General features: G+C 54.2%; 1 protein-coding gene across 2 annotated transcripts in view; it reads right to left on the reverse strand.

Moving 5' to 3' along the window:
* Nucleotides 1–9,422: 9,422 nt before the first annotated feature.
* The window catches only part of ALPK3 (alpha kinase 3), a 51,028-nt gene continuing 34,453 nt past the window's right edge, over nucleotides 9,423–25,997 (reverse strand). For both annotated transcript variants that reach the window (XM_043554676.1, XM_043554675.1), the window contains 9 exons: nucleotides 20,325–22,344; nucleotides 18,602–18,749; nucleotides 18,060–18,187; nucleotides 17,899–17,934; nucleotides 15,230–15,510; nucleotides 14,555–14,643; nucleotides 13,520–13,767; nucleotides 10,922–10,970; nucleotides 9,423–10,111 (listed from right to left, as the gene is read on the reverse strand). In XM_043554676.1, the coding sequence (XP_043410611.1) occupies nucleotides 9,766–10,111; nucleotides 10,922–10,970; nucleotides 13,520–13,767; nucleotides 14,555–14,643; nucleotides 15,230–15,510; nucleotides 17,899–17,934; nucleotides 18,060–18,187; nucleotides 18,602–18,749; nucleotides 20,325–22,344 (3,345 nt within the window). In that variant the 3' untranslated portion in view covers nucleotides 9,423–9,765. The remainder of the gene's footprint in view (nucleotides 10,112–10,921; nucleotides 10,971–13,519; nucleotides 13,768–14,554; nucleotides 14,644–15,229; nucleotides 15,511–17,898; nucleotides 17,935–18,059; nucleotides 18,188–18,601; nucleotides 18,750–20,324; nucleotides 22,345–25,997) is intronic.

A 25,997-nucleotide genomic window follows, 5' to 3' on the forward strand; every position in this document is an offset into this window, starting at 1 on the left:
TTTCCATGAAGAAGACCTTATGCCTCGTGGGAGCAGCCAACACAGCGAATCTCCCACAGACCAGTCGCGTCCGTAGGAAAGGTACGGACAAGGGGGGCGTCACAAATGATATGCAGTTGTTAGGAAGAACATAAACGAACGCCGCTGAGCGTCACGTCTGGACGCTGAAACTTTCCAGGCATATCTTGCCTCCCTCCACCCGGATGGAAATCCACCGACAGCGCCGTGCCTGAGGATGAAAGGCGTAGCCTCGTCTCTGACTCTCCCCTGACTGCCACCGACCGTTCTTCCCGGGTGGACCTGCCGGTTTTATACACCACGACTCACTCGGAAACATTTCCTTTCCATCTCACTGTGCCCGCAGGAGCAAGTTTCATTATTCCAAAGGCTGCGTCCGATTCGCTTCACTCGGTGACCGTGCGGTTTTGTGGAGGGCCTGACCCACCCCAGGGGCTAAACATCGGCCAGCTTGTGGGCCGGGAGGCGGTGCTGAGTATCTCCCACAGGAGAGTTGGAAAGATGCTCGTAAGGGTGGGGACTTTTGTCAGCCACCCCACCTCGAGGGAAGGGAGAAACACCAGGGTCTCCCACCTCGGAGGAGAAGAGCAGCGAGCGAGCGGACCCAGGGACAGATCCTATAATTCCGAGAGATGGTGACGACAATGGCACCGGCTGAGGGCTTCACGTCCGGGAGCGTGGCATGTGCCAGCCTCTGCTAAGAGTGCTACCTGCGCTGTCTCCGTTAACCCTTACAATAACCCAGCGAGATACTGGTCACCGTTGCCCCCTCCCTGTCCTCCATGGGGTGTGTGAGGAGGGAGCCAGCACCATAAATGGAACAACCATCGAGAAGCTGAATAGCCCGAGGTAGAACCGGGGGCCACTGTGCTACGTGTTCGCGTTTGGGAGCTCTGAGCCGGCCCTCGAGGTGCCCGCCCGGTGTCTCCACCTCGCCGACTGCTTGGCCGACGGGATGGATCAGAGTCTATGCAGCGGGACACCTGAATGCCTTCGGTACATTCCTTAGTTTGAGATGGGGATTCTCGTCCGAGGGAGTTATGAGGGGGAAGGGTGGTCTTGGCAGAGGGGAGGGAGGAAGGGATACAGAATCAGGCAGGGGTGAAAAAGCAAAGAGCGTGGTCTTGACTAGAGTCTGGCTTTAGTTTGATCCCACAGCGAAACTCTGGAACACGAACTTACCCATAGGTTAGTCACACCTTGAGGCCAGGCCTGGCCAGGCCAGTCAGTCACAGACCAAGGACCGGGGAAGGGATTAGGAGGGATTTTGCCTCCCAGCTGAGGCGACTTCCTTTCGACTCAGAGCACTTCTTCGGACACAGGGCAGCGGTGAGCTAACTAACCCACAGCCCCTGGGAGATGGGTCCCCACAGAAAAGGGGGCCTGGGCAGGGCCCCAGAAGCATCCACAGCAGGTGAGACACAATTGGCCCTGTGGCACCCCTCACGCCCAGGCTGCTGGAAGCAGGGTGCTGGCCGCTGTGGAATGCCCCAGGCACGGGCCCATGCCAAAACGGAGTCTCCTTTCCATAGGTACTCTGCCTGCCCCGGGGTGGGGGGGGGAGTCTCAGGACCCTGGGTTTGTCCACAGCCTTGTCGCAATGAGAGTTCTCATGGCAGCGGGGCGGGGTTGGTGGGACCAAAGAGGTTTAGTGTGAAACCAGGGTGTTTAACCTGGTCAGAAAGGATAGCCAGTTGAATCCTCAGGGATCCATCCCATACTGGACCCGGATGTTCTGCTCAAGTCATTAAACAGCCAGTGGCCAGAGGAGTTGACTAGACCGCTGCCTCAGGCCAGGAACACAGACACTCATCTCCTGTTGTGACTCTACCATTTGGGCATGCGTGGCAAAGGCCAGGAGTGTCCTTCGTCTGCATGGGTGGCGTCTCCTGAGGCTGAGTGTGTGGTATAGCTACTATTCCTCAAGGAAGGAGCCATTTGTGATCCACGTCAGTTCTGAGGTCAGAGGACAGTGCCTCTGGTGTCATTGGGGGCAGGGGGGAGCGCCTCCTACCCTGAGCAACTCCAGCTAGGCAACCACACCTCCTGCACACAGATACTCCCGGGGGCTGATTTCCACCAATGTCATGTTTAGCATCATAATCCAACAGTGGAAATCAAAGTTGCCCGGCTGGATGGGATATGATCCAATTTTTGATAGGCGGTTCCTGAGGCAGAAGGAGTTGGGGTCCCTCTGCAGGCACTTTTGTGTCAGGTAAGAGCCACATTAATGACCGACAGAGTTAATTTAAAGGAAGGTCACCACCGGACAGTCTCAGGGAGACCAGTGCCACCCCACCCCCACCCCAGACAACTGCAGACAGACCGTCCTTGTCTATTCACGTCTGGTAGCAACGTCTATGAATAAAATAGGTGAATGATAGATAAATGAATGGGTAGATGGATAGATAGATGATTGACAGATAAAAGTATATAGATGCTATTTTTTATTTTCGATTTCAGACAGTCTCTGTTGACTCTGCTATAGAAAACCCAGATTCAGCTCTCCGATGCTTGACGGCTGCATTACCATTTTGATTCTTCCATTCATGCCGTTGCACTTGGGGTCGATTACTACTGCTTGAGTTAGCAGGGCAGAGAGCTGGAGGAGTCTTGGCTTTGACAGCATCCTACAGCTTCCATGCCAGCCCCAGGTGGACCGTGTCCAGATCTCCTAATGCCCACGGCCTTCTTCCTGAGGAAGAAGTTGTCTTGCTTAGGACTGCTGTCACATGAGGCCTTCTCTGTTGTGTCCATAACAGCGGATCCTAACCGATGTACCACTGCTCTCGGCGTCCAGTGCAAATGTCCCTCCCTGGCTTGGCCCTGCCCCTCTCGGAGCCTCATATCGCAATACCACAGTCCTCTTTACCAGGCACTAGCCACATGAGCTTTCACTCCACGCCTCTGATACGCGCCGACGAGGAACTACCAAGCCACTCAGAGTGGCTCCGGAGAGCCCCAGTCTCATTTGGGTCCCACATCCTGCTGGCATTCTCTTCCATTCTTCTGCTTGGTAGTTCTCCACACATATATTCGCCATTATACATTTATTGGTGGGTTTGTTGAAGGTTTGCCTCCCCCACTAGACCGTAAGCTCTCTCGGGGAGGAGTCTAGGCCTGTTTTGTTCACTATGATGTGCCCAGAACATAGAATTGTCGCATACGATTGGCAGTCTCTAAGCACTAGTAAAACGACTCAAACAACAATGAGGAGCTCAGTTCAGAGAATTTAAGCAAGAAGCTCCAACCCCTATGGCTAGGAAAGCTGGATTTGAACTGAACTTTGTCTTACTTGTTTGTTCTAAGCCTGTCAAGCAACTTCTGGGAATCTGGTTTCCCTTGAGCGACTTTTCCTTTCAGAAGAAGGGAAGAATTCGCTTTTCAGCTTACCACAAGTGTCCCGTCTCCCGGATGGTTAAATTTCTCATTAAAAATTAGCGAGGGGCACCTGGGTGGCTCAGTTGGTTAAAGTGTCAGGCTCTTGGTTTCAGCTCAGGGCATGATCTCATAGTTCATGCATTTGAGCCCCGCCGGGGACTTTGTGCTGACAGCGGGAGCCTGCTTGGGATTCTCTCTCTCTCCCTTTGTCTGCCCCTCTCCCTGCTCGTGCACGTTCTCTCTCAAAAATTAATAAACTTTAAAAAAGTTAGTGACATGGGTTTTCAGTGTGCAAATCTCCCTTTCCCATAAATGAGACAGCCTCCCTGAGTTTTATCTCAAGTCACTGAGACCCAAACCCTGCCTCACATTACACTGTCGATCTGCCAATAACCAGAATGCACGCTCAACATAGCTCCGGGGACGCGCAGCAGAGTCCGGTCGGGAAAAAGAAGAGATACCCCCAGAAGAAACTGTATGAACTAGCTAATACGCCTTGTCAAAAACCATAGGGAAAATCTATGGGGACTTGTAAAAGCCTTTTGGACCAAGAGAGGTGGAATATAATTGTGGTTCAGGTGATATTTATTGATATGTTTGCTCACCGGAGATTCTACATTGCATGTAGGAGCCCACACAGCTTGATACGGTTTTTATCCTTGGGGGGTGGTGGAGGTGGGGGGTGAATAATCCAAGTCTGGACCAAATGTTGAGCCATGCTGAATTATATTTTTTAAAAGACCAAATACCCGAGAAAGCAGGAAATCACAGATCTCAGGAAACAAGAATGCTTTATTGGGTCCCTTGCATGCCTCCAGCCCATCCACCCTCTCACTGTCCCCTGACAGGCCCCAGAAGATGGTCTCGCTCCTTGCCATGAGAAATACATGTGTGAGGCGCTCCTGGCTTTCCTCTCTAGTCTGGAAGGCTGGTTGGAAGAGATGCTGTGAAAACGAGCTTCCTGATCTCAGCAGCAGAGATAGATACAAGGAACAAAGTAGATGAGTCATCAAAATGGTCATGGGCATGGAAGCCAGATCCCTGGCTGTGGCTAATCGATCACCGGGTCCCAGGAATGAAAAAGACCAGACAGTCCCTAAGATATCACCTAGTTGTTACCGTAACCAAAGACTTCTGGTTGGGCAGACAGGTCTGTCTCAAGCTGCCAAGGTCACGTCAAAACCTCCTACTAATTTCCAGACCTTCAATGGAGAGCAAGTCAAACATCTTGGAAGGGAAACCTTACTTTGACACTTAGATATATATTGCGAACCTTCCTTGGCCTTCCCCAAAGGGATCTGTGTCCATTTATCTGGGAACTAGACAAGGAAAGGGAAAATATCCAAACGTGGGGAGAGGGGTTCTGTAAGACACTGGCTCCAAGCCATGGCCATTTTCTGGGGACAACAGAAAAGTATGCGACCTGTCAACCAATGGGGATGATTACTAAACCAAATTTGCACCAGAGTAAACACACTGGAACCTCAAAGGCAACCAAGGATTATTTTGAGTGAAGAGCTGAAATGGATATGTTTTTGAAATAGGCATCGCTCCCACACTGGCGCTCTGATGTGTGGGGTGAGAGCAACAGAATAGGACAGGACAAGCACAAGCCATTGGAATCCCCCTCTCTACCAAAACAGTAAATTGAAAGCAGGACCGCATTCCTAGGGGCAATGTAGAAATTAGTGTAGCTATCAAAACCTTGAGGGGGAAGTCATAGCAATGCCTACCACAGGTCAGCTGGGCCAGTGCACAACACCAAGAGGTCTCCGGATTGCCTCAAGTTTTAAAAATTGACGTCTCCAATGGCAGGTGCTGTTCCAGAGACGGTCTTCCTGCTAAAGCAAGTTCATCCAGCACTTGGTATGAATCCTTTGATCTAGTGAATTCATGTTTTTCTTCTACTTTGATGAACAAAGAACGTCAGAAACGATTCATCTTCACTTGGCCTGGGGTATATTGCTCTGCTGTCCTGGCTTAAAGGTACAGAACATCTCAGCCGTCCAGCTCTGTGGCTCAGCCGGCTCACAGGGACGCTGCCCTCACCGCCACCACATTCCCTCACACTGATGGCATCACGCTGATAGAGCCTGGAGGTCAGCAGTGTCCCTACGTGCCTTGAGAAGACATATGTGAATCAGAGGTGGGAGACAAATCACGTGAAAAAAAAAAGGTCTTGATAAAGTTCCTGGGGGTGAAGGGGTCTGATTAGGTCAGAATATTTTCCCCCATAGTGTAGAACCAGTGACTGCGTTTCGAATCCCTTACCACGAAGACCCAATTCCAGGCAAAAATGCCATGTTAGGGCATCTTGCTCCAACCCACGTGCTCACTGACCCAGAAGGCCACCAGCTTTGGGGTGGGCCCCGAGCACGTTCTCCGGTGGGGAGAGTCTTTAGTACAAATGGTTCTCCTACCAGGCCACGTGACAGGACAAATGTCGTGCCTGAGGTATCTGTGCGTCTGTGGTGTATTGGGGAACCATGTGGGGCCTGTGGCCCAGCACAGCATAATGATGCTTCTGGCAAGTCCTAACAAGCATGGCAGGGGAACCCAGGGTTCAGAACCAAGTGTTGCTCTGGCCAATAAGTAACTCTTATCCTTTTGAGACAGGGTCCTCCGGCTGGCCACCGGGCTCTGGGGCAGCCTAAATGCTCAGCTACAGCATAGCAAGTGGCCTCACGAACCGGGTTATCCGAAGCACCCAGCCATAGTGAGCCATGTCCAGAAGCACTCCATCATTAAGGGGATGCTCTGAAGGCACAAGTGTGGCCGCGTGTGTGAGTGCCTCACTCATCCTTCCACGATGCCCCCTCCCGCCCTGCTCCTCAGCCCCCCCCCCCCCCCCCGGTCTATACCTATCACCTCAAGGGGGCAGGGTTTGTCTTGACCACTATGGGTCCTTCATATCCGGCTTTGCATTGACTTTCCTTCTCCAACATGCCTCTCCCACCATCATCACCCATGGAATTCTCGAATGCTGTAAACGTCACTGTGGTATCCCCACACAGTGCATTCAACCCAAGGATGCACTTTACAGCAAAAGTAAAGTAATGGGTTGATGCCTGTGGCATTCCCTCATCTTGTCAGGGTCCCCACAGTCCAGAAGCAGTCAGCTTCATGATATGGTGAGATAGTTTGCCGAAAACTCAAGTGATGGCCCGGGTTGAGAAACGATACCTTGAAAGGTTGGGCCAGACCCGCAGGATGTCGCATAGGCTCTGAACTGGCAACCGACTCATGGTATTAGGTCGCTCTCACAGGCTGGGAAGCAGGGTGGAGATGTGCTGTCACCACATCTCATTACTCTTCACATACCTGAGCTTTGGGATGAGGCTTTAGTCTCCAAGGAGACACATCCTCAAAATGTCATAATAATAAGCTGAATTAGAAGCTAAGGCACCTGACCATTTCAGGCTCCTTAAACCTCTGAGAACACATAACAAGAGGTCGTGGGAGTCGTAAGATGGTTAATGTTATCGAGGGAAAATATTGTTGCTACATAAAAGGAGGCGGGGGCACAGGTGGATGTGGGGTGAGTCCTAGGGTGCCCCCCCACTACTGCCAGGTCCTATGGTAAATAAATGCCCACCACGCAGGCAGGACCACCGAGGATTTGGACTTCTGAAGTTTTGGGTCACGCCAACGGGCAAAGCATCCCTCGTCATGAACACTAGTTCTCATGACCTATTCTGGAAATGGACTGCAGCCTTTACCCATGCTTCCTTTCTTGCTGAGTCCAAAGATTTGGGTTGAATACAGTTACTTTCACCACTTAATCCACAGGTCACAGAATTTCAAAATGGAATTATATAAAAGAGAGAAGAGTGTCACTAGTGACACTGGACTTGGGACAATGGTAGCCCTGGTCACTACCCCTTGGACTTAGTCATCGGATGTGACCTTGAATGGTCTCCCCAAGCAGAGAGGAACTTGTTCTTGGTTGTATGTGAGAGAGTCGTGATACATCGGGTGGGGAAGAACAGTGTGTGTGTGTGTGTGTGTGTGTGTGTGTGTGTATCCTTGTTGCTGCCACCAAGCCTTTCCTACCGTTCCATTCTCCACCATCCTTCTGGTAAGTATCCCTATGCTTTGGGAAACTGCCACTGCCCTGCTCCATGATGCCCTGAGCTCTAGGACAGGAATCTGAATCTTGCATGAAGGGAATCCCATTGGAACCAATGGGTGGTTGGTGAGTAGAGTAGCTCTGAAGCTACTCCTCAAAGCCAATCATCAGCTATTCCTTTGGTTCTTGGAGCTGCCCCAACACCTTTCCCACAAGCCCCTTCTCCTTGCTTAAGTTGGTCAGAGTCCATTTCTGTGGCGCAAAATCCAAGAAACCTAACGCAAAGAGGCTCCTCTGATACCCCCTCATGTATCTTTGCCTCCAACAGCGGTCAACTCAGGGTCTGGCACAAAGCAGGTGCTCAGTGTACGTCTGTTGAATGAATGGATGAATGAATAATATTCCAACTCTCAGTTCACCAAGGCGGTCTGGATATGCAGACTGGGAGGGTTGGGGGCACACTGGGACAAGAGGAAAAGGTGGGGAGAGTCACCTGAGCACAAGACGAGGTAGAGAGGTCAGAAATGTCAAAACGGAGGGGCACAAATGACAGGCAAGGAAAGGCCTGGGTGGTGGCATGGGGTTGTTTGAGAACAAGAAGTCTCTGCACCTGGGGAAGCAGGAAACGGTCAGCGGGAGGCTGAGAGGGGGATGCTGGTTGTGCCCTGAGCTGGCCTCGTTGCCGTGGAGAGAGCCAGACACACTGGGCATCTCCCCAAGGCCTCCAGCTCTGTTCTTCCTTCCTGGGTTCCTTCCTTTGTGTTCCTCTTCCAAAGGAAGGAACAATTCCAAAGGCCTCTGTCCCCAGGACCCTGTTCAGGGACACAGCCATCAGCCTCGCCGTGCAAGAAGCACAGACTGTCTAGCCGTGGCCACAAAAGGCTGAGACTGAACGTCAATCCAGGAGCCAAAACCTGGGTTTATCATTCCAGAGGGCCCAGGGGCTGCAGGATCCCCTCAGAGCACCTGCCTGGGGAGAGGGGACCCTGACTCCGTATACCCACAACCACACCAGATAAGGGCAAGCGGGGTACACAGTTGCTGCCTTTATTGCATTCCAAGGGGAGCAGACTAGCACCAGACCCATCCCGCCCCAGGCCTCAAGGAGGGACCCTTGGGAAGGACCCAGGGTGCTGGGCCGAGCACAGCAGTTCCTCAGGGGCCCCTATGTGAAGCCCAGAGCTGGAGCCCCAGGATCGAGAGCTAATGGCTGGGGGCACACGTCCTGATTCCCAGGCACAGAGACTCCCCTCCACCCCAGCACGCGGGTGGGCTTCGCCCTTCCTACAACTCCCAAGGGCGTTCCCCCCACCCCACCCCCCAGAGAAGAGCCTAGCCCTCCGGCCCCCGTCTAGAGGGGATGTGAAATTCACTGTGACTGCGTCTCCTTTCCGTATGGAGCACAAGGTCCCTCCAAGTCAACACCTTCCCTCTGACCACAGCCGATGACACAACCCTCATGCCACTTCTCGCCTCACAGGCAAGGGGTCTGGGAGAGGCTGGGGAGGAATCTGGCTGGTGGAGCCCCTGGGCATGGGGACGCGCAGGGAGGCAGCAGAGGCAGGACGGGCGGGCTGTGACAGGGCTCAAAGCTGGGGATGGAGATCGGGGTGCGGGAGCAGAGGATCCAGGGGAGTGAGTGTCTGCGTGCTGGGAGAAGGAAGGGCATGAACACACGTCACCAAAGACCACGGCACAGGAACACGACAGGCTCTGGAAGGGCACTGAGCCCCACGTGGGCTCAGTGACCGGTTAGTTGTAGGGCAAGCTGGGAAGAATGAAGCCACGTAGCTGGAAAGGGAGTCACCAGGCCACACACGGCTGGGGCAGTCTGGAGCCCCGAGGACAGATCGGGGCCAAGCAAAGGAGAAGGGTAAAGGCTGGCCTGCGTGCCCCCAGGGTACAACATTCACCGCAGGGTCCGGCAGGGCGGGGGGGGGGGGGGGGGGGGGGGGGGGGGGGGGGGGGGGTGCTGGGTGCGGAGCTCATGCAGAGGACTCGGGAGCCTCCGGCAGTGGCCAGTGTAAACTTCAAGAAGGGCCTGGGCCGCCAGACACTTGGGGCTGCGGTCCGGGAGCCCCGGGTGACGCTGGCACCAGGAGAGGCCACTGGGTGCCACGCACAAAAGCCGTCTGCTGAGGAGCGGATCGAGGAGAGGCTGCCCAGAGAGGCCCCCGAGTGGTGCCTCCCCGGTGCACCTTCCCTGGTTAGTTCCGTATTGGGCAAGTCTCCATCAGTTCAAGCTGCTTCCTTGTTGGTCTGCTGCTGGGCGGAGGCCCCGAGCCTCCCGTGGGGGGCTACCGCATGCCCTGGGCCTTGAGGCCGCCCTCTTGGATGGGAGGCTGTCCCAATAACTGGGCGGTGAGTACCTCTGAGGCCTGAGGGGTGGCCTTGGAGCTTGGAGTATTCTTCCGGGTGCCCTGGGGACTGGGGGGGCCTTTCCTCTGGGGCTGAGGACTCAGCTGGGCACCCTTCCTGCCAGTAGATGGACTCTTGGAGCCTTTGGCCTTGGCTTGAGGGTGGGCGGCCTCGGGGCCCTTGAGGGGTTTTAGCCCCAGCATCTCACAGAAGGTGTTGCACTGGTGGGAAGAGGCAAACTGGTCCAGCAGGGCCGGGAAGCAGCTCTCCTTGAGGCCTTGGTATCTGCAGCCAAACAGGAAGAGCTGAGTGGGAGCTCCCCCCAGAGTGAGAGCCCTTGGGGGGCCTACTCTGGGGTGGCCAGGGCCAGGGTCACGCCCTACCCTTTCAGGGGGGCTGGGAGTCCAGCTGGGCACTACCTCACGGGGCAGCATCCCAAACCTCAATTTTAAACTGAGGCCTCCTTACGCCGCGGCCCAGGAACTCATCACATCCACGCTAATCGGTGTGCGGATGACCTACCTTTTCAGTATTAAGTAGAGCAGACTCCACATCACCACTTTCCTCCCAGGGCCCTGCTCATCTGCACCCCGATGAGCTTTCTCAAGCGAGAAGAAAGAGGAGCCCAGGGCTGCAGGTGAGCAGGTGAGCCTGTGTGCGGGCATCAATACTTCTGGTCCAGGGGCACCTGGGGGGCTTAGTCGGTTAAAGTGTCCGACTTCAGCTCAGGTCATGAGCTCATGGTTCATGGGTCCAAGCCCCATATCGGGCTCTGTGCTGACAGCTCAGAGCCTGGAGCCTGCTTCCGATTCTGTCTCCCTTCTCTCTGCCCCTCCCCCACTCATGCTCTGTCTCTCTCTCTCTCAAAAATAAAATAAACATTAAAAATAAGTTAAAAAAATAAATTTAAAAAATGCTTCTGGTCCAGACCTGGGGTCAGGGGCACGGGGGTGGGGGACGGTCAGCAGTCCCTGGGACATTACTATACGTCCACCAGGGCAGCTAGGACCATTCGGCCACAGGCCCAGTACCTCAGGGATGGAGAACCAGAAGACCTTTGACAATTTCACACTCCTGTCCCCAAGAACCACTCACCCTCGTAGTTTGGTAGCAATCTGCACATCAGTCATCTTCCAATCAACCCCTGGAAAGAGAGAGAGCTGGGAGTTGAGCAGCCCGGGCCGGTTCCAGGGCCCCCACCTCTCCAAGATGGGTATCATTGAGCAGGAACTTGCCAGGGTTCAGGGCACGCCATCACCTCTGACCTGTATCACAGGTGGTGTGGGCAACTCTATGTTGTTCGTGGCAATAATATCCCATTCTCACGGGTGAGGAGATAGGCTCAGAGGTAAGGGACCGAAGCAAGGTCACATTCATTCATTCATTTGATAACTGAGCACTGACCATGGGCCTTGGCCACTGAGTCAAAGTAAAAGTTCAGTTTTTCTTACTCCTAGATCCCAAACTCTTCCAGCTGTTCAATCCTGCCTCTGTTGGATCACACTAGGCCACAAACTGGGCTGGCCTCTGGCTTTGAGCTAACCTTTGCTCCTTCCTCTTACCAGATTAGCCTATCTGGGCAAGAGCGAGGAGGCGGAACATGAAAGTCAGTCAGGCTGGACCAGCAGAAAAGTAACACTGGATGAGACTGGGTTCCACGTACTCACACAGACAGCAGCCAAGCATCCACACAGGACTAGAGGAAGGCAGTGTTGGGAGAACAGACACGGAGGAACGGTCCCCACCCTGGTCAGTCCACCCAGCATCCCAGCGTCCAACGTTAGAGTAGGAACCTCTCCCCACTTTCCAACTGTCTGGTCACACCCTTGCGGGAACCCACCTGTCACTAGCAGGGCTCAGTGCTGCATGTGACAGAGGGACACACGCGTGGGCCTGAGAGGCGGGCACACCCGGACTGATTTCAGCCCCATCCCTTCCAAGCTGCGAGAACTACCCCCGACCCTCAGCTGTAAGAGTGGGGCAACCCTGCCCACCTCGCTGGGGTATTGAGAGCATCATGGGGAGTGCAGGGCTCTGATTTAGTGTCTGAAGCACAGAGGTCATACAGGAGACGTTAATCTGTCTGTCATTTCTCTCTCAGGGCCATCACCTTGCACTCTGCCCCACACTAGCCATGATCGCTTACGTTGGCACAGAATTTCAGTTTGCAGAAGGTGCCCGTGGACACCGCCTCACTCAGGCCTCGCAGCCAGTCTGGGAGGCAAGGAGGATACTGTCACCCCTTGGGGGGGAAAGGGTGGTGAAACTCGGGGAGATTAAGGGGCCCACTCTGTCTGTGCTTTGGCTTTCCCTTGGGTTTACAGAGACCAGCAGAAAAGCCATGAGATGTAGACTAAAGCCTAATTTCTCCAACCCCCAGCTCTTCCTGCTACATTGCATGATCATCTCGTACTAGAAACTGGTATACTTATCACAGCTTCCTGAGGACAGTAACGATTCCCCATTCGCCTTTTTAGCTTCCCGATGTTGGGTAGATGTTGGATGGATGGAAGGAAGGATGGATGGAGCCAACAAACAGAATGAATGACAATAGCTTAATGTGCTACCGGTTCCCCCCCCCCCCAATATACAGAATTATATATACAATATTTGCGTGCAGTTCAATCCCAACGAAAAGCACACTTGAGCCGGTTTTCTGTCTCCGACCCTTGGTTTTCTCACTAATGCACACTGGGGACTAGATGAGGTCGTGTGCGATATTCACAGCATCCCTCTCCTCCCACTGTAGAGAAAATCTCTTTTCCTCCCCCCTGCCTGGTTCTGGTTAGAGAGTAAGTAGGCCTGGGAAGGACTGATCAGGGAAAGGAGGAGGGTTTGTGCTTTGCTGGCCTTTGTTGGAGGGGGAAGTCTGAGTAATGGGAGAGATAGAAATAAAAGGAAGCCAGAGAGACTAAGTTGGTTCATGTAATACAGAGCTAACAAAGTAGAGGAGGAAGAGGAGGAGGAGGAAAGGAAGAGAGAAAGGAGGAGGATAGGATGAGGGGAGGAGGGAGAGGGAAAGGAAGAGGAAGAGAGGAAAGGAAAGAGGAGGGGGAGGAGGAGGGGAAGAGGAGGAGGGGAAGGAGGAGGAAGAGAGAAGAGGAAGAAAGGAGAGGAAGGAGGAGTAGGGAGGAGGGGGAAGAGGAAGGGAGAGGAAGGAGGGCAGGGGGGAGGAGGAGGAGGAAGGAGGGGAAGAAAGAGGAAGGAGGAGGGGAAGGAAGAGGAAGAGATGAGAGGGAAGAGGCGGGGGAGGAGGGGGCAAGGGGAGGAGGGGAAGGCAGGAGAGGAGGGAGAAGGGGCAGTAAGCTAGTGAGCGAGGATGGAGGGGAGAGTTGGGGAAGTAGGAAGAGGGGGAAAGTCCAGAGCAAAGCTGGAGGGAAAGGAGGAGGGGAGATTCTGAAAAGGTGGCTGTGGCGTTTTAATTAGCCCCCACATAACGTTCTTTGAAATCCATTCCTTTTTCATTTTAACGGGAGCCTGGAGCCTGCTCCTTTACGCCCCTGCCGTTACAGAGCAGGCCGCGCGAGGCCCGCCGGGTGTCAGGGCCGCCCACAACACGGCGCCTGCCTCCTCGACCCCACGAGGTCGCGGTGAAAAGCCAAGGCGAAGAAATAGGAGAGCGCATGCGCCGGCCCCGCCCCCCCGCCCGCCCTCTTGCACCCGCGCAGGCGCACCCCCCACGCGCTCTCGTACCTGCCAGATCGGTGACGAGGAAGCTGCCGTTCGTCCACAGGTAGAGCCAGTGCTGGAAGGTCTGGCATTTCTGCCTGACCTCAGAGCCGCTAGGTGCCTCCGGAGCCGCGGCCGGAGCCGCGGCCGGAGCCGCGGCGCAGCCCCATTCCCGCGAGCAGTAGGACTGCAGGGGCTTGCCCAGATCCTCCTCCAGGGTGGCATACGGGATATTGTTTGCGGGCCGGTAGATGAGATACAGTGGGAGGATCCTAAACATAGTTCCGCTGTGCTGTGAGCAGGAAGTATGGCCCGAGAGACTCCTCCCTCCATCTCAGCTATCTCTACCCTTGGATCGCAAAGGAGGGCCCTTCCGAGAAGGGAATTGTCAGCCCTGACGCCAAAGGACAGAAAGAGAGCGGAGCTCCGCCGAGTTCAGGAAGGGAAACGGGGGCCGTTGGCTTCAGAGTCCTGTCCGTTCTCCGAGGTCAGTGGGGTTAGAACCCAACGGTGCCATGGCCCCGGGAGGACGGGCTTGGGTGAGGGACCAAGACCAGTATGTGTCAAACGGAAAGGATCACCTCCAGAGAGGATTCGGCCAGACTGCTCAGCGCCAACCAGACCCCGGTATTCGAGTCAAGAGTTCAGGCCTCAACATGGAAACGATGACCATTTCTAGCTGACTCCTACGAGGCCCTGCACTGACGCTGTCTGCCCACCCAACAGTCCTGGCCAGGGTGCCTGGAAGTCTGGCCTACCCTCTCCCCTTCCGAGAGTCCCAGAATCTGCTGTGTGGAATTCTGCAACCCAGCCAACACTGAGCTAAGGGGTGGGGAGTTCCTCAGAAGAGCAAGCAGAGGCTTTTCTAAAGTGGGCAGTTAATCTGGAGGTGTTTATTTCTAGACTTCGTGGGACCATTGAGCAGAGCGTGGGGTTAGATGAGGGCCCATTTGCACAAGCCCCCCACCCCCACCCCCCAGGGGCTGTGAAGTCACTGTTCTGGGCCGAAGCTCCAGTCAACGGGTCTGAGACTGCATGACCCCCTCTCTGTGCACTTACTCGGGCACCTCCCCAAAGCCGGGTGCCGCCTGGGCTTCGGCCGCAAAGATCTTGCAGTACTCCCGACTCATGTTCTGGATCTTGCATCCCTGTGGGTTGAGGAGAACCCAATCTGGTCAGCAAGGAAGCTCTCCTGTTCTCCATCATGTCCAGCTCTAAGCGGGAGGGCCGCCCACCAGAGGACTGCAGGGAGGATTCCAGACCTGGGGAGGGGGGTGGTTCATGCCTCCCCTGCTCCCTACTCTGCAGCTCATTGTTCTCATTTGCAAAACAAGAGGCCTCAGGCTTGTTTTCAAAGTGGTTTCCAAACTGCGTTTCCTGGAGCCCCAGCCAAAGGTGGCAGGGCCCCGTAGGCCACGCTTTGGGGAGTGAGGGAGACCTAGACTGTCCACCCCACCCAGTCACTCTCCTTTCACCTCACACACAGGCTCCCATGCAAGATATGTGTGAGGGTAACAGGAAAGGTTTCTGCTCCAAAAATATGGTTTGAAAACAATGGCCCCAAAGACAGAGCCTGGGCTAAGTCTCAGGCTCTCCTCAAGACCCATCCCAGGAGCCTCGTGAGGTTGACGCTGAGATGGTCTGTGCCCCACACTGGGCCTCCCAACAGGACCTGAGCCGGGAGGGGGAGGGGGGGAAAGAGCGGAAGGAGGGAAGGGGGATGGGGCGCAGTACCTGGATGGTGACGTCGTAGTTTCTGCCCAGGAGAGAAGTCTCGCTGCTGGGCCCAAACACAAGCAGGCTGGACACCTTGATGATGCACGTGCGGCCTGACTCGAAGATGGGCTCCAGCCCATAGATGACCTTGGCCTGGGAGGCCTTCCGAAGGCCATACCCGTGTCCACCCCCTCGTAGCTCCTCGCTCACCAGGCGCCCAAAGAGTTTGTCCCCCCAGCAGCCCGAGTCGGCCAGACCCTTCGCAAACACCATGGGGGTCATCTCAATCTCCTCTCCAACTGAAGGGGAACAGGAAACGTGGAAAACTGGAAGTTCCTGCCCAACTGAGGTTGCCCTCTTCTGCAGGGCAGGAAGAAGCCAGAACCATCTCCTGCCCACCACGCTGGCACGCCCACTCTCCGTGCATTCCTGCTCTTGAGGTGTATGCACACCACGAGTCCCAAACCGGATCGTGAACCCCCGAGGGCAGGACTGTGTCTGACACAACCCCCATTGTGTAACAGTGCCTGCGTGTACCCACACATCACAAGGACTCTGTCAGTGTCTGGAGGGGAGGGGGGTTCCGTGGACATCACAATTGGTACACGACACCAGAATTCCTTTATCTTGGAATTAGGTGTTTTGCTCAAATGAAGAAATGTCTCCATCTCAAGCAACATGTTTGACTGGAACAGAAAGTCTGCAGGACCAATCCAGCCCTGGCGCTCAAACTGTGATCCCTGAAAACCATTTCCCTCTAAAAGGAACCAGAGCTCCCTAAAGAAACAGTTGATTCCAGGTCTGTGGCAGGAAGTATACTCGACGGACCTGACCTACCTTGTCGGACCAGAGAGCAAAGAAGCTACAAAAATGACCGGAGGCCAACCTCCAAGAAGGACACAGGAGCCAACCTCCCAAAGGGGCTTCCATTGGCCCAAATCAGACAATCTTACCAACTAAACACAATGGTTTGTACAATGTGGTGAACGTACCAAATATGTTTTAAAAATATTCATAATTGTAGTTTAAGAAATACTCATTCCTCCCTCAAAAAACCCCTCGATCTCACTGGTGACCTTTGGGGGATGCGAGGACACCGTCTCAGGGCAACCAAGTAACAGAAGAAATCAACTGATGAATGAAGAAGTGACAGAATTAAGATACTCTAGCTGTAAATCCTAACGAAATAATGGATTTAGGTAATAATTGGTAACTGCAAAAAACCCCTAGGTAACAAGTATCGGGTACAGTTTTTAAACTCTTCCAAAGGACAGATCAGGCAGAAACAACTGAATGAAGGCAGGAATCAATCTTAATGTTACTAAAGTATGACAAGCTTTCTGTGCCTCCAGAGAGGATGTGAAAGGAAAGACACGGCACGTCTGTGAAGTGTTCTTACCCCCTCCCCCCAAAGGTGCACCTGAATCTGACCAAGTTCTTGCTCTAATTACAAGTTGTTGTTTTTTTTTAATGTTTATTTTTCAGAGAGAGAGAGACAGAGTATGAGTGGGGGAGGGCAAAGGGAGGAAGACACAGAATCTGAAGCAGCTCCGGGCTCTGAGCTGTTAGCACAGAGCCCGATGCGGGGCTCGAACCCACAGACCAAGAGATCATGACCTGAGCCAAAGTCGGGACGCTTAACCGACTGAGCCATCCAGGCGTCCTGATCTAATTATAAGTTTAAGGGAAGCACATGAGTAGAAGAATGTGTGAAATGGTGTTAAATCAACAAAATCTAGAGCGTAAGCAACTCTACACGTCAAGCAACTTCAACAAATAAATGGCAAAAAAAGGGGAACGATGAAGAACAGTCATATATTAGAGGCTTAACATAGGTCAGCCCAAAGTGGTGAGTGGTTCCTAATCCAAGTAAACCAACACCTGGGAGACAGCTGGGGAAACGCAATCGGATGTTTGAGGACATTAAAGAACTACAAAGCTTTTAGGTGTGGGGTTATATTTGGTATCGAATAAACTTGACAACTGAACAGAGGCACTAGTTCAGTCACTGGCTGGTCAAATGAGTGAATGAATGAATGAATGAATGAATGAATGAATGAGTGAGTGCACTCGTTGGCAGTGAAGCTCTAAACATCTACCATCGGCTGCCTTCGCAGTCCTGACCCTTAGTGCGTCTCGGACAGAAGCCTCACAGACTCTTCCCCTCATGTTTGGGGAAATGCCTTATAACTTGGGGACGTCACAATCACCAGAGAGCCTACTGAAAATGCAGTTTTCCCGGGTCCTTCCCCAGACGTTACGGTTAAGGGTATCTGCGGCAGGGCCCAAGAAACTGCATTGTTAGCAGCCGTGCCGTGTGCATCTGATGCAGGAACCCACAGAGCACCGTGAGAAGCTCTGGGAAGGGAGCAAGCAGGGTAAAGTGTGTCCTAGCGGCCAGTCCCGCCCTTGATCAAGGGCTCCGACGTGGGCCAAGGGCACAAGGCTGGATTAATTTCCTGTGCAAGGGCCTCTTAGCCACTCCTCCTCCCCACCCCATCTTCCCCAACCCCCCCTCCTGAGCCCTATCCTAAACTAGGAGGCAAAGGGCAGCTGGTGTGGAGGTAAACTTGGCATTTGGAATGGATCCCGTGTCCTTAAAAGAAGGCCCTCCCTGTGGACCGCAGGGGTAGGGGTGAAGGCCCGCCCGCTCCTCCCCTGGGGTGGGGGGGGGGGGGGCACCATACCTTCGCCTTCTTCTCTGGAGACGAATCCTGACAACACTGTGGAGAAAAAGAAGAGGAAGCAGCCACCCTTAGGCTGGCTGCCTGCACCGTCTCTACAGAGATGCCCGTCGCCCTCCCGCAGGGGACGCACCGGGCCGGGAGCCCGGGAGGGGCGCGCTCACCCTCGGGGCTGAGGCAGAAGTCCGTAGAGGCCGAGCCGTGCTCATTGTGGATGGTGCATCGGTACACGCCGCAGTCCACGGGGGACGCCTGCACGATGGCCAAGGCCGCCGGGCCCTCGTCCCCTGCACTGCAGGGAGGGAGACCCTCCCCGTGAGGACCATGGCCACGTGCAGCCCAGGGCCAGACTGTGGTCCCCGGGACCCTCCCACCCTGCCCTCAGACGCTGCCGGGGACCCCGGCACCGAGAGCTCGAGCAGGTGGCCGGACGTGCTGAGGTTAAGAGCTGGGCCTGGGTCACACAGGTCTGGTCCGCAGTCCTGATCCTCGCTAGCTGCGTGACTATGGGCAAGTGACTTAATACTTCTGAGCCTCAATTTTCTCCTCTCTGCTAAGGAAATACTAGAACCCCCCCCCCCCCCGCCACTGGGTTACTGTGAGCAGAAGATGGGAGACACAGACCCAAAGTGTGAGGACGATGCCCCACTCTGTTAGCGCCATAACCAGGGAGTTGGTCAGTGGAGGCACTACCCAGCCGGCTCACCTCCTGCCCACCTCTCCCACTGGGCGCTGATCCTTGGCCCAAGTCAAGACGGAGTCACTCAGGATGTTGAAAAACTGACACCAGAGCTTCAGGCTGCCGGAGGCATCAGGAAACTGCTCTACCCGAATCTTCCGGATCACCTGTGGGGCTGAGAGCAGGGGCCCAGTTGAGAGAGACAAGCCACTTCCCCTCGGTCTTGTGCCCTTGCTGGCCCTACGCCAGCTTCCCTGGTTGTTCCTGGTGGGACAGGTGAGGGAAAACAGGATTCAGGCTTCCACACAAACACACTGCTTCCTGGTCCCCAGCTGCGTCCCTCCCCTCCTCCCCCCCGCCCCCATATTGCTCTGACTCCGAATCACACAGCCGAGCTGGAAAGTTCCCACTTCTGTGCTCCTCCCCCAGGCCTGGGGGAGCCTCAGAGCGGAGGACACACACAGCAGTTAGGAGAGGACCCCGCCCTCGTGGGGAGCACAGCATAATGTGCATTCTTGAATCACTGCGTCATATACCTGAAACTCATGTATCGGCGTGTGTCAACTAAAATTACAAAAAAAATTTTTTTTAAGTTTATTTATTTTGAGAGAGACAGCGTGAGCTGTAGTGGGGAGGGGCAAGAGAAAGAATTCCAAGCAGGCTCCACGGTGTCAGCGTGCAGCCCGATGTGGGGCTTGAACCCACGAACTGGGAGACGGCGACCTGAGCCGAAACCACGAGTCGGACACTGAACCAACCGGGCCACCCAGGCGCCCCAGGTGTCAACTAAAATTTTAAAAAATGAAAAAACAGAAAACAAAATCCATGAGAGATTAAACAGATGAATGGAAAGCAGAAACAGAGAACCCAGATTACCAGAATCGGCAATTGTCATACCAGAATCATGTCTGTACAGAGCCATCAGATGGTAAACATATTGTGGAGGACGCTATGGCAACTGTCTGTCTGACAGGTGAAAAGGGAGAATTCACTGGAGGGACACTAGCTGGGAAAGCCCACTCAAGAAGAAACAGATTTTACACGAATGGCCTTAATATCTCTTAGAGGAACTGAGTTCACTAAAAACAGCAAAGAAACAAAACAAAACACAAAGTTTTTTTCTCAAAAGGCTCTTGTGGCATTAAAAAAAGAGAGAGGGGGGCACCTGGGTGGCTCAGATGGCCCAGCGTCCAACTCCTGATTTCAGCTCAGGTCACGATCTCACGGTTCATGAGTTCGAGCTCCGAGTTGGGCTCCGTGCTGACAGCATGGAGCCTGCTTGGGATTCCCTCTCTCCCTCTCTCTCTCTGCCCCTCCCCCACTTGTGATCTCTCTCTTAAAATAAATAAACTTTTTTAAAAAGAGAGAGAGAGAGAAGAACTTCAGTGTGGGCTCTAGGCCCGCCTCTGAGTCCCAGCCCCTCCTGTTCAGGACTCATGTGACAATTCTGCACAGAGGGGACGGTGGGGATGTTGGCGCTCCACCTAGAGCACCGTGGGAGCCAGGCCCCATCTGAGGACCTGATTTCTTCTATCCCACTTCCCTCTCGATGGTCCACAGCTGGTGCTATTCCCAATCCCGAGGGGCAGAGCCAGGACAAGAATGAGGCCTCTAGGACTCCACGACCGGTGGGGTCATTACAGGAGAACGCCCTCAGTAACCCCTCTCGGGCTCGTGCCCCCTCCCCTGCAGGGCACTCTCCCCGCATCACTCTCCTGGGAGGCCGGCCCCCACCCTCCCCACTGCTCACCTTTTAGCAGCTCTTTGGCTTTCCTGGCTTTGGCCGGGGTGTCCTGCTTGCCTTCCTCCGGGGCCAGCTCTGCGTCCAGGCCGCTGGCCTCCTCGGGCCGCGGCACCTCCAGCATGCCTGCCTTCCTGCCCTGGGTAGGGGAGCGTTTCTCCCGCCCGGGAGTCCCCGGGGACCCGGGCGTGAGGCCCTTCCTGAGCCCCCGGGGGGAGACTGTGGGGCTCTCCCTTTCTTCAGGTTTGGCCGCCTCCCCATCTCCTACCGCTCTGACCTTGGGGAGAAATCTCTTCCTCCGGGCCCCCAGAGCTAGTTCCTCGGGTGTGGCTGCAGGGAGACCTGTCAGAGCCTCCCCTGGGGCCTCCTCCTCTCGGAAGGCTTCCTGGGCCCCTCTGTCTGCTGAGAGTGGTCCCTGACCAGAGGCCGTGGGCCCACCTGCCTCCCCCAGCGGCCCCCCCATGCTGCTCTCCTGGGACGTCCCCAGGAGCCCAGGCCCCTCGAGGGAAACCTCTCCCTCGCCCTCACTGGATCCTTCTGAGGCCAGCCCAGGGCCCTCCTCCTCGCCCACCACGATGGCAGGGACGGTGAGGGTGCTGGGCGCAGGGCCCCGGGCTGCGGCCAGGGCCTGGCGGCCGGCCTGCACCTCGCGGTCCAGGAGGCCGGTGAGGCGGCGGGAGGTGCAGGGGCTCAGCAGCAGGGTCTGTGCGCTCTGCACGAGATGGTTGTTCTCCACGCGCTCCAGGATGCGTCTGGACGTCCTGGGGCTCAGACCAGCCACTTCCACGTTGGGGACCAGAGTGGGTGAGGGCACCGGAGCCCCGCTGGCAGCCCCCTCCTGGGACTCTGCGCCCCCGCCCCCCGTCTCTGTGCTGGATAGCTTCAGCAGCAGGAGCAAGTAGTTCTTCAGGGAGTCTATGAGGCCAGGGTCGCAGCTGCGGGGTCCTGGGGGCCTCCCCTCCACATCTGGCCCCTGGGCGCAGGCCCCCTCGCTGTCGGCTGCCGCGGTTGCTCGTGGGTGACTCTGGGCGGGGGTCCCTGGCCCCAGGTGCAGTGGCGGGGCTGACCTCAGCAAGGCCTGGTCCCCAGAGGGCGGGAAGGCAGTGGCACTTATGTGCTGAGAGGTCGGAGTGCTGGGCCGTGCCTCCTGAGAGCTCTGGGTCAGGCCCGGCCCCGGGAGAGAGGGCAGAGTGGGCGCCTCTGGGCTCCTGCCAGCCAGAGGACAGCCACCCACATCCACTGCCCCCGGCTGCTCCTCCTTGGGGCACGGGATGAGACCATCCTCTGGCTTGCCCTTGACCGGGCCCGACCACTCAGGCCCTTGGCATCTCACCCCTCCCCGCTGCTCCAAACCCCCCTGGGGAGGCTGCTGTGCTGGGAGCTTGGGGCCGCCTGCTGGGGCACCCGGCACAGCCGTCTCCTCAGATCTGAGCACAAGACCAGGTTCTTCTGGGACAGAGGACCCTTCTGGGGTCTGTTCAAAACACTCAATAATCTGGGGAGACTGCGGACCCTCTGAAGGTGGGCGTTCAGGGGCTCTGGACTGTGGGCTGAGGCTGGTCACGGATCCCTTCTCTGACTGACCTTTTATGGCTGCGGACATGCTCCCCTCTGACCGTGTCCCCTTGTCTTCCTGGATCCTTCTCTCTTCCTGCGTCCTCTCGTCTGCCTGCGTCCTTTCCACCTGCGTTCCTTCCCTTCCCTGTGCCACCACATCCTCCTGGGAACTCCTGGCTGACGCCGTCCTCTCACTGTCTCGTGGCTCAGTGTCCACCTGTGGCTCCCTATCTGCCTGCGTCCTCTGGGTCGTTTGTGTTCTGTCTCCCTGGGTCCTCCTAGCCACCTGCCTCTTCCCGTCCGCCTCTGTATTCTTCTTGCCTCCGGCTTGCTGGTCAGCAGATGTCATCCTCTGATCCGCCCGGGTCTCTGTGTCCATGGGCTCGATGACGCCCTGGCTTCTGGAGGAGACCGTACTGGCGCTGTTACTGGCCAGCATGGTAGGAGCCGGGTTTGCCTGGGATTCCGGGACCTGAGCGACACGGACAAAAGCAAGAACTTGGCTACATGTGCCTTAGGATCCCTTTCACCCTGGCCTCCCAGCCTGCTCTGACCTCATCCAGAAGTGCCCTGACGGGAATCCCGCCACCTGCTTCCTCAGGCCTGCTAAGCACACGTGACCAAAGTCCCAAGCCCGCCCACCCCGATCCCTGATGCCAAGAGTCTGGACCAAGGAGTATCCAGAATCCAGGTCTCGCTCTGGCCCTTCCCACCTGTCCCCAAAGAAACCCTGCCTTTCCCGAAAGACCTTGCTCATGTATCATCCCACCCCTCACCCCTGCCATTTGGAGGAGGGGATCCTCTCTCCAGGGCTTCTGAGCAATCGATCTGCCCCTCTTTTTTGGCACTAACGGCCAGCGAATAGAATTATGGGAAAAATGGGAGGGAGCCAAAGGGTCTCCCCATAGTGGCCTCAGTGACAGCATCCACCATTAACGCTGAGCGAGTGACATCCAGACAGAGAAGGTGAAAGTAATTATGAATGCCACCTGTGGCGGAAAAGTCAGTGAAACATTGTGCTATTGCCCTTTTGAACACCCACTATTCGCAAAGCACTCTGCTAGGTCCCTACTTATTATATACATATTGCCTCACTCCTCACAGTATGAAACTGTTGTGAGCATTATTTCCATTTTAGAGATAAGAATACTAATGGTTGAGGGAGAAAGTGATCGTCCACTGTCAGAGAGTGAGCAGGACAGGTTAGCTGAGAAGGCGCGTCTAGCTTCAAATCCCACATTCTCTGCTGCGAGACTAGAATGGTGCCCAAATATAATTGAAGGGTTTCTGGTCTAAACATGGTGGCATCAGACAGTAATTTGCCTCTTTTCCTCCTGATTACGATCAAAATCAACAACGTGAACAATAAAAGCAAACTTCGTGCTGATTCATAGGGGCACATGTACCCCAATGTCTCTAGCAGCACTTTCAACAATAGCCAAATGATGGAAAGAGCCTAAATGTCCATCAACTGATGAACGGATAAAGAAGATGTGGTTTAGGGGCACCTGGGTGGCGCAGTCGGTTAAGCGTCCGACTTCAGCCAGGTCACGATCTTGCGGTCCGTGAGTTCGAGCCCCGCGTCGGGCTCTGGGCTGATGGCTCAGAGCCTGGAGCCTGTTTCCGATTCTGTGTCTCCCTCTCTCTCTGCCCCTCCCCCGTTCATGCTCAGTCTCTCTCTGTCCCAAAAAAAATAAGTAAACGTTGAAAAAAATAAATAAATAAATAAATAAATAAATAAATAAATAAATAAAAAGAAGATGTGGTTTATATACACGATGGGATACTACTCGGCAATGAGAAAGAATGAAATCCTGCCATTTGCAGCAACGTGGATGGAACTGAAAGATATTATGCTGAGTGAAATAAATCAGGCAGAGAAGGACAGATATCATATGTTTTCACTCATATGTGGAACTTGAGAAACTTAACAGAAGACCATGGGGGAAGGGACGGGGAAAAAAATAGTTTCAAACAGAGAGGGAGGCAAACCATAAGAGACTCTTAAATACAGAGAACAAACAGAGGGTTTATGGGGGGGGGCAAGGGAGAGAGGAAAATGGGTCGTGGGCATTAAGGAGGGCACTTGTTGGGATGAGCACCGGGTGTTGTATGTAAGCGATGAATCACGAGAATCTACCCCCAAAACCAAGAGCACACTGTATACACAGGAAAGGAGAGTAGAACACCCCATAGCAGCAATCTCAGACAACACCAGCAAAAACAGGCTGCTGAAGCAGAATCCTGAACATCTCTAAGCTCGGAGAATGGCTTTTGCACATACAGGGATTTAAGGAATATCGTTCCCATGAGCTCCGCTGGAGGAAACTACCGGAGAACACACTGCAAACCAAAAGGTGATTAGGGAAAGAACTGGCGGGGAGCATCAAATACTTATTAACCATAGAACCGAGACGAAAACCGGAGGGGCTTAGAGTAACAGAGCAAAATGTGAGTGCTGTATGCCCAGACCCGGCAGAGATTATATAACGAGTACAAAAATGGAAGGAGGAAGAAGGTGAGTGGATAAGCTCCTTGACTGTATCACCTACACAAACCAGGAGCCAAAGGTTTGCTCAGAGCTGGAAAGCCAGGTGATAGTAATAGAGGATTTTTAACTAAACAGAGATAATCACCACAATAAAATGTGGGGGCTAATACAAGATAGCAAATGACAGGGGGAAAGGGTAATGGAAACACTTTATCATAGCTCATCGTAAAAAAATTAAGACACCGGGGAATGCCTGGGTGGCTCAGTCAGTTAAGCGTCCAACTTGGGCTCAGGTCATGATCTCGTGGTCCATGGGTTTGAGCCCCGCATCGGGCTCTGTGCTGACAGCTCGGAGCCTGGAGCCTGCTTCTGAGTCTATGTCTCCCTCTTTCTCTGCCCCTGCCCTACTCACGCTGTCTCTCTCTGTCTCTCAAAAATAAATAAATGTAAAAATAAGAAAGAAAGAACGAAAGAAAGAAAGAAAGAAAGAAAGAAAGAAAGAAAGAAAGAAAGAAAGAAAGAAAGAAAGGAACTTCAGTTAATTCCTGGTGCTCTAGGAATTAGGAACCACTAACATGACATGAAAACTATAAAGAAAACACCAACTTCTCACACAAGACTGATGAGAACAGAGCTTTCATGTTTTTTAGAACAGATTTTATTTTTTGGTAATCTCTACACCCAACATGGGGCCCGAACTCACAACCCCAAGCCCAAAAATCGCACGCTCCACCAGCTGAGCCAACCAGGTACCCCCAGAGGTTTTGATTAAAGTTATCTTCACTCCCCCATCCCCGAGCCTGATCAGTCCCTGAGTCCCAGTGAACCTACTTCCTCGGTGTCTCAATATCCATCACCTTCTCTGTCTCCACTGCCGACTGCCTAAACCACGCTGCCAACAATTCTGTCTTGCCTAGACACCTGCGAAGCCTCCTGACTGGCATTCGTGACCCTCACCTTTGCCTCTGCTCAACACCTACCCTCACTGCAGCCCAAGTGATCTTACCAAAATACAAATCTGATTGTGACACTCCCCTGCTTAAACACCTCTCAAGGGCTTATCATCATTTACAGGATAAAGCCTAAAAGCCCGAGCCTCAAAGAGCAAAAAGTTTAAGAACATTCTGTTGGCCAGGGAATGGGGAAACAGGTGTCAGCACAGCCTCTACGGACAGTGATTTGGCATCATCGAATAAAACTAAAAACGCTTATACTCTTCTAAATTGCTTTTTGATCTTTATTTGTTTTTGAGAGAGAGAGACAGAGAGCGAGTGGGGGAAGACATAGAATCTAAAGCAGGCTCCAGGCTCTGAGGTGTCAGCACAGAGCCTGACACGGGGCTTGAACTCACGAACCGTGAGATCATGACCTGAGCTGAAGTCGGATGCTTAACCGACTGAGCCACCCAGGCGCCCCGAAACACTTATACTCTTTGACCCAACAGTTCCATTATGAGGAATTTATCCTATAGCTATACAAGATAGATACATAAATGCAGACGGACTTATATGCAAGGATATTCACTGCAGCACAGTTTATAACAGCAAAAGACTAGAAATTACCTAAATTCCATCCACACAGAACAGATCCAGTGAATGATGGTACATCCATATTCCAAATAAATAAATATCCAA

The sequence above is a fragment of the Prionailurus bengalensis genome, chromosome B3 (assembly GCF_016509475.1).
Source record: "Prionailurus bengalensis isolate Pbe53 chromosome B3, Fcat_Pben_1.1_paternal_pri, whole genome shotgun sequence".
In the NCBI taxonomy this organism is placed as follows: Eukaryota; Metazoa; Chordata; class Mammalia; order Carnivora; family Felidae; genus Prionailurus; species Prionailurus bengalensis.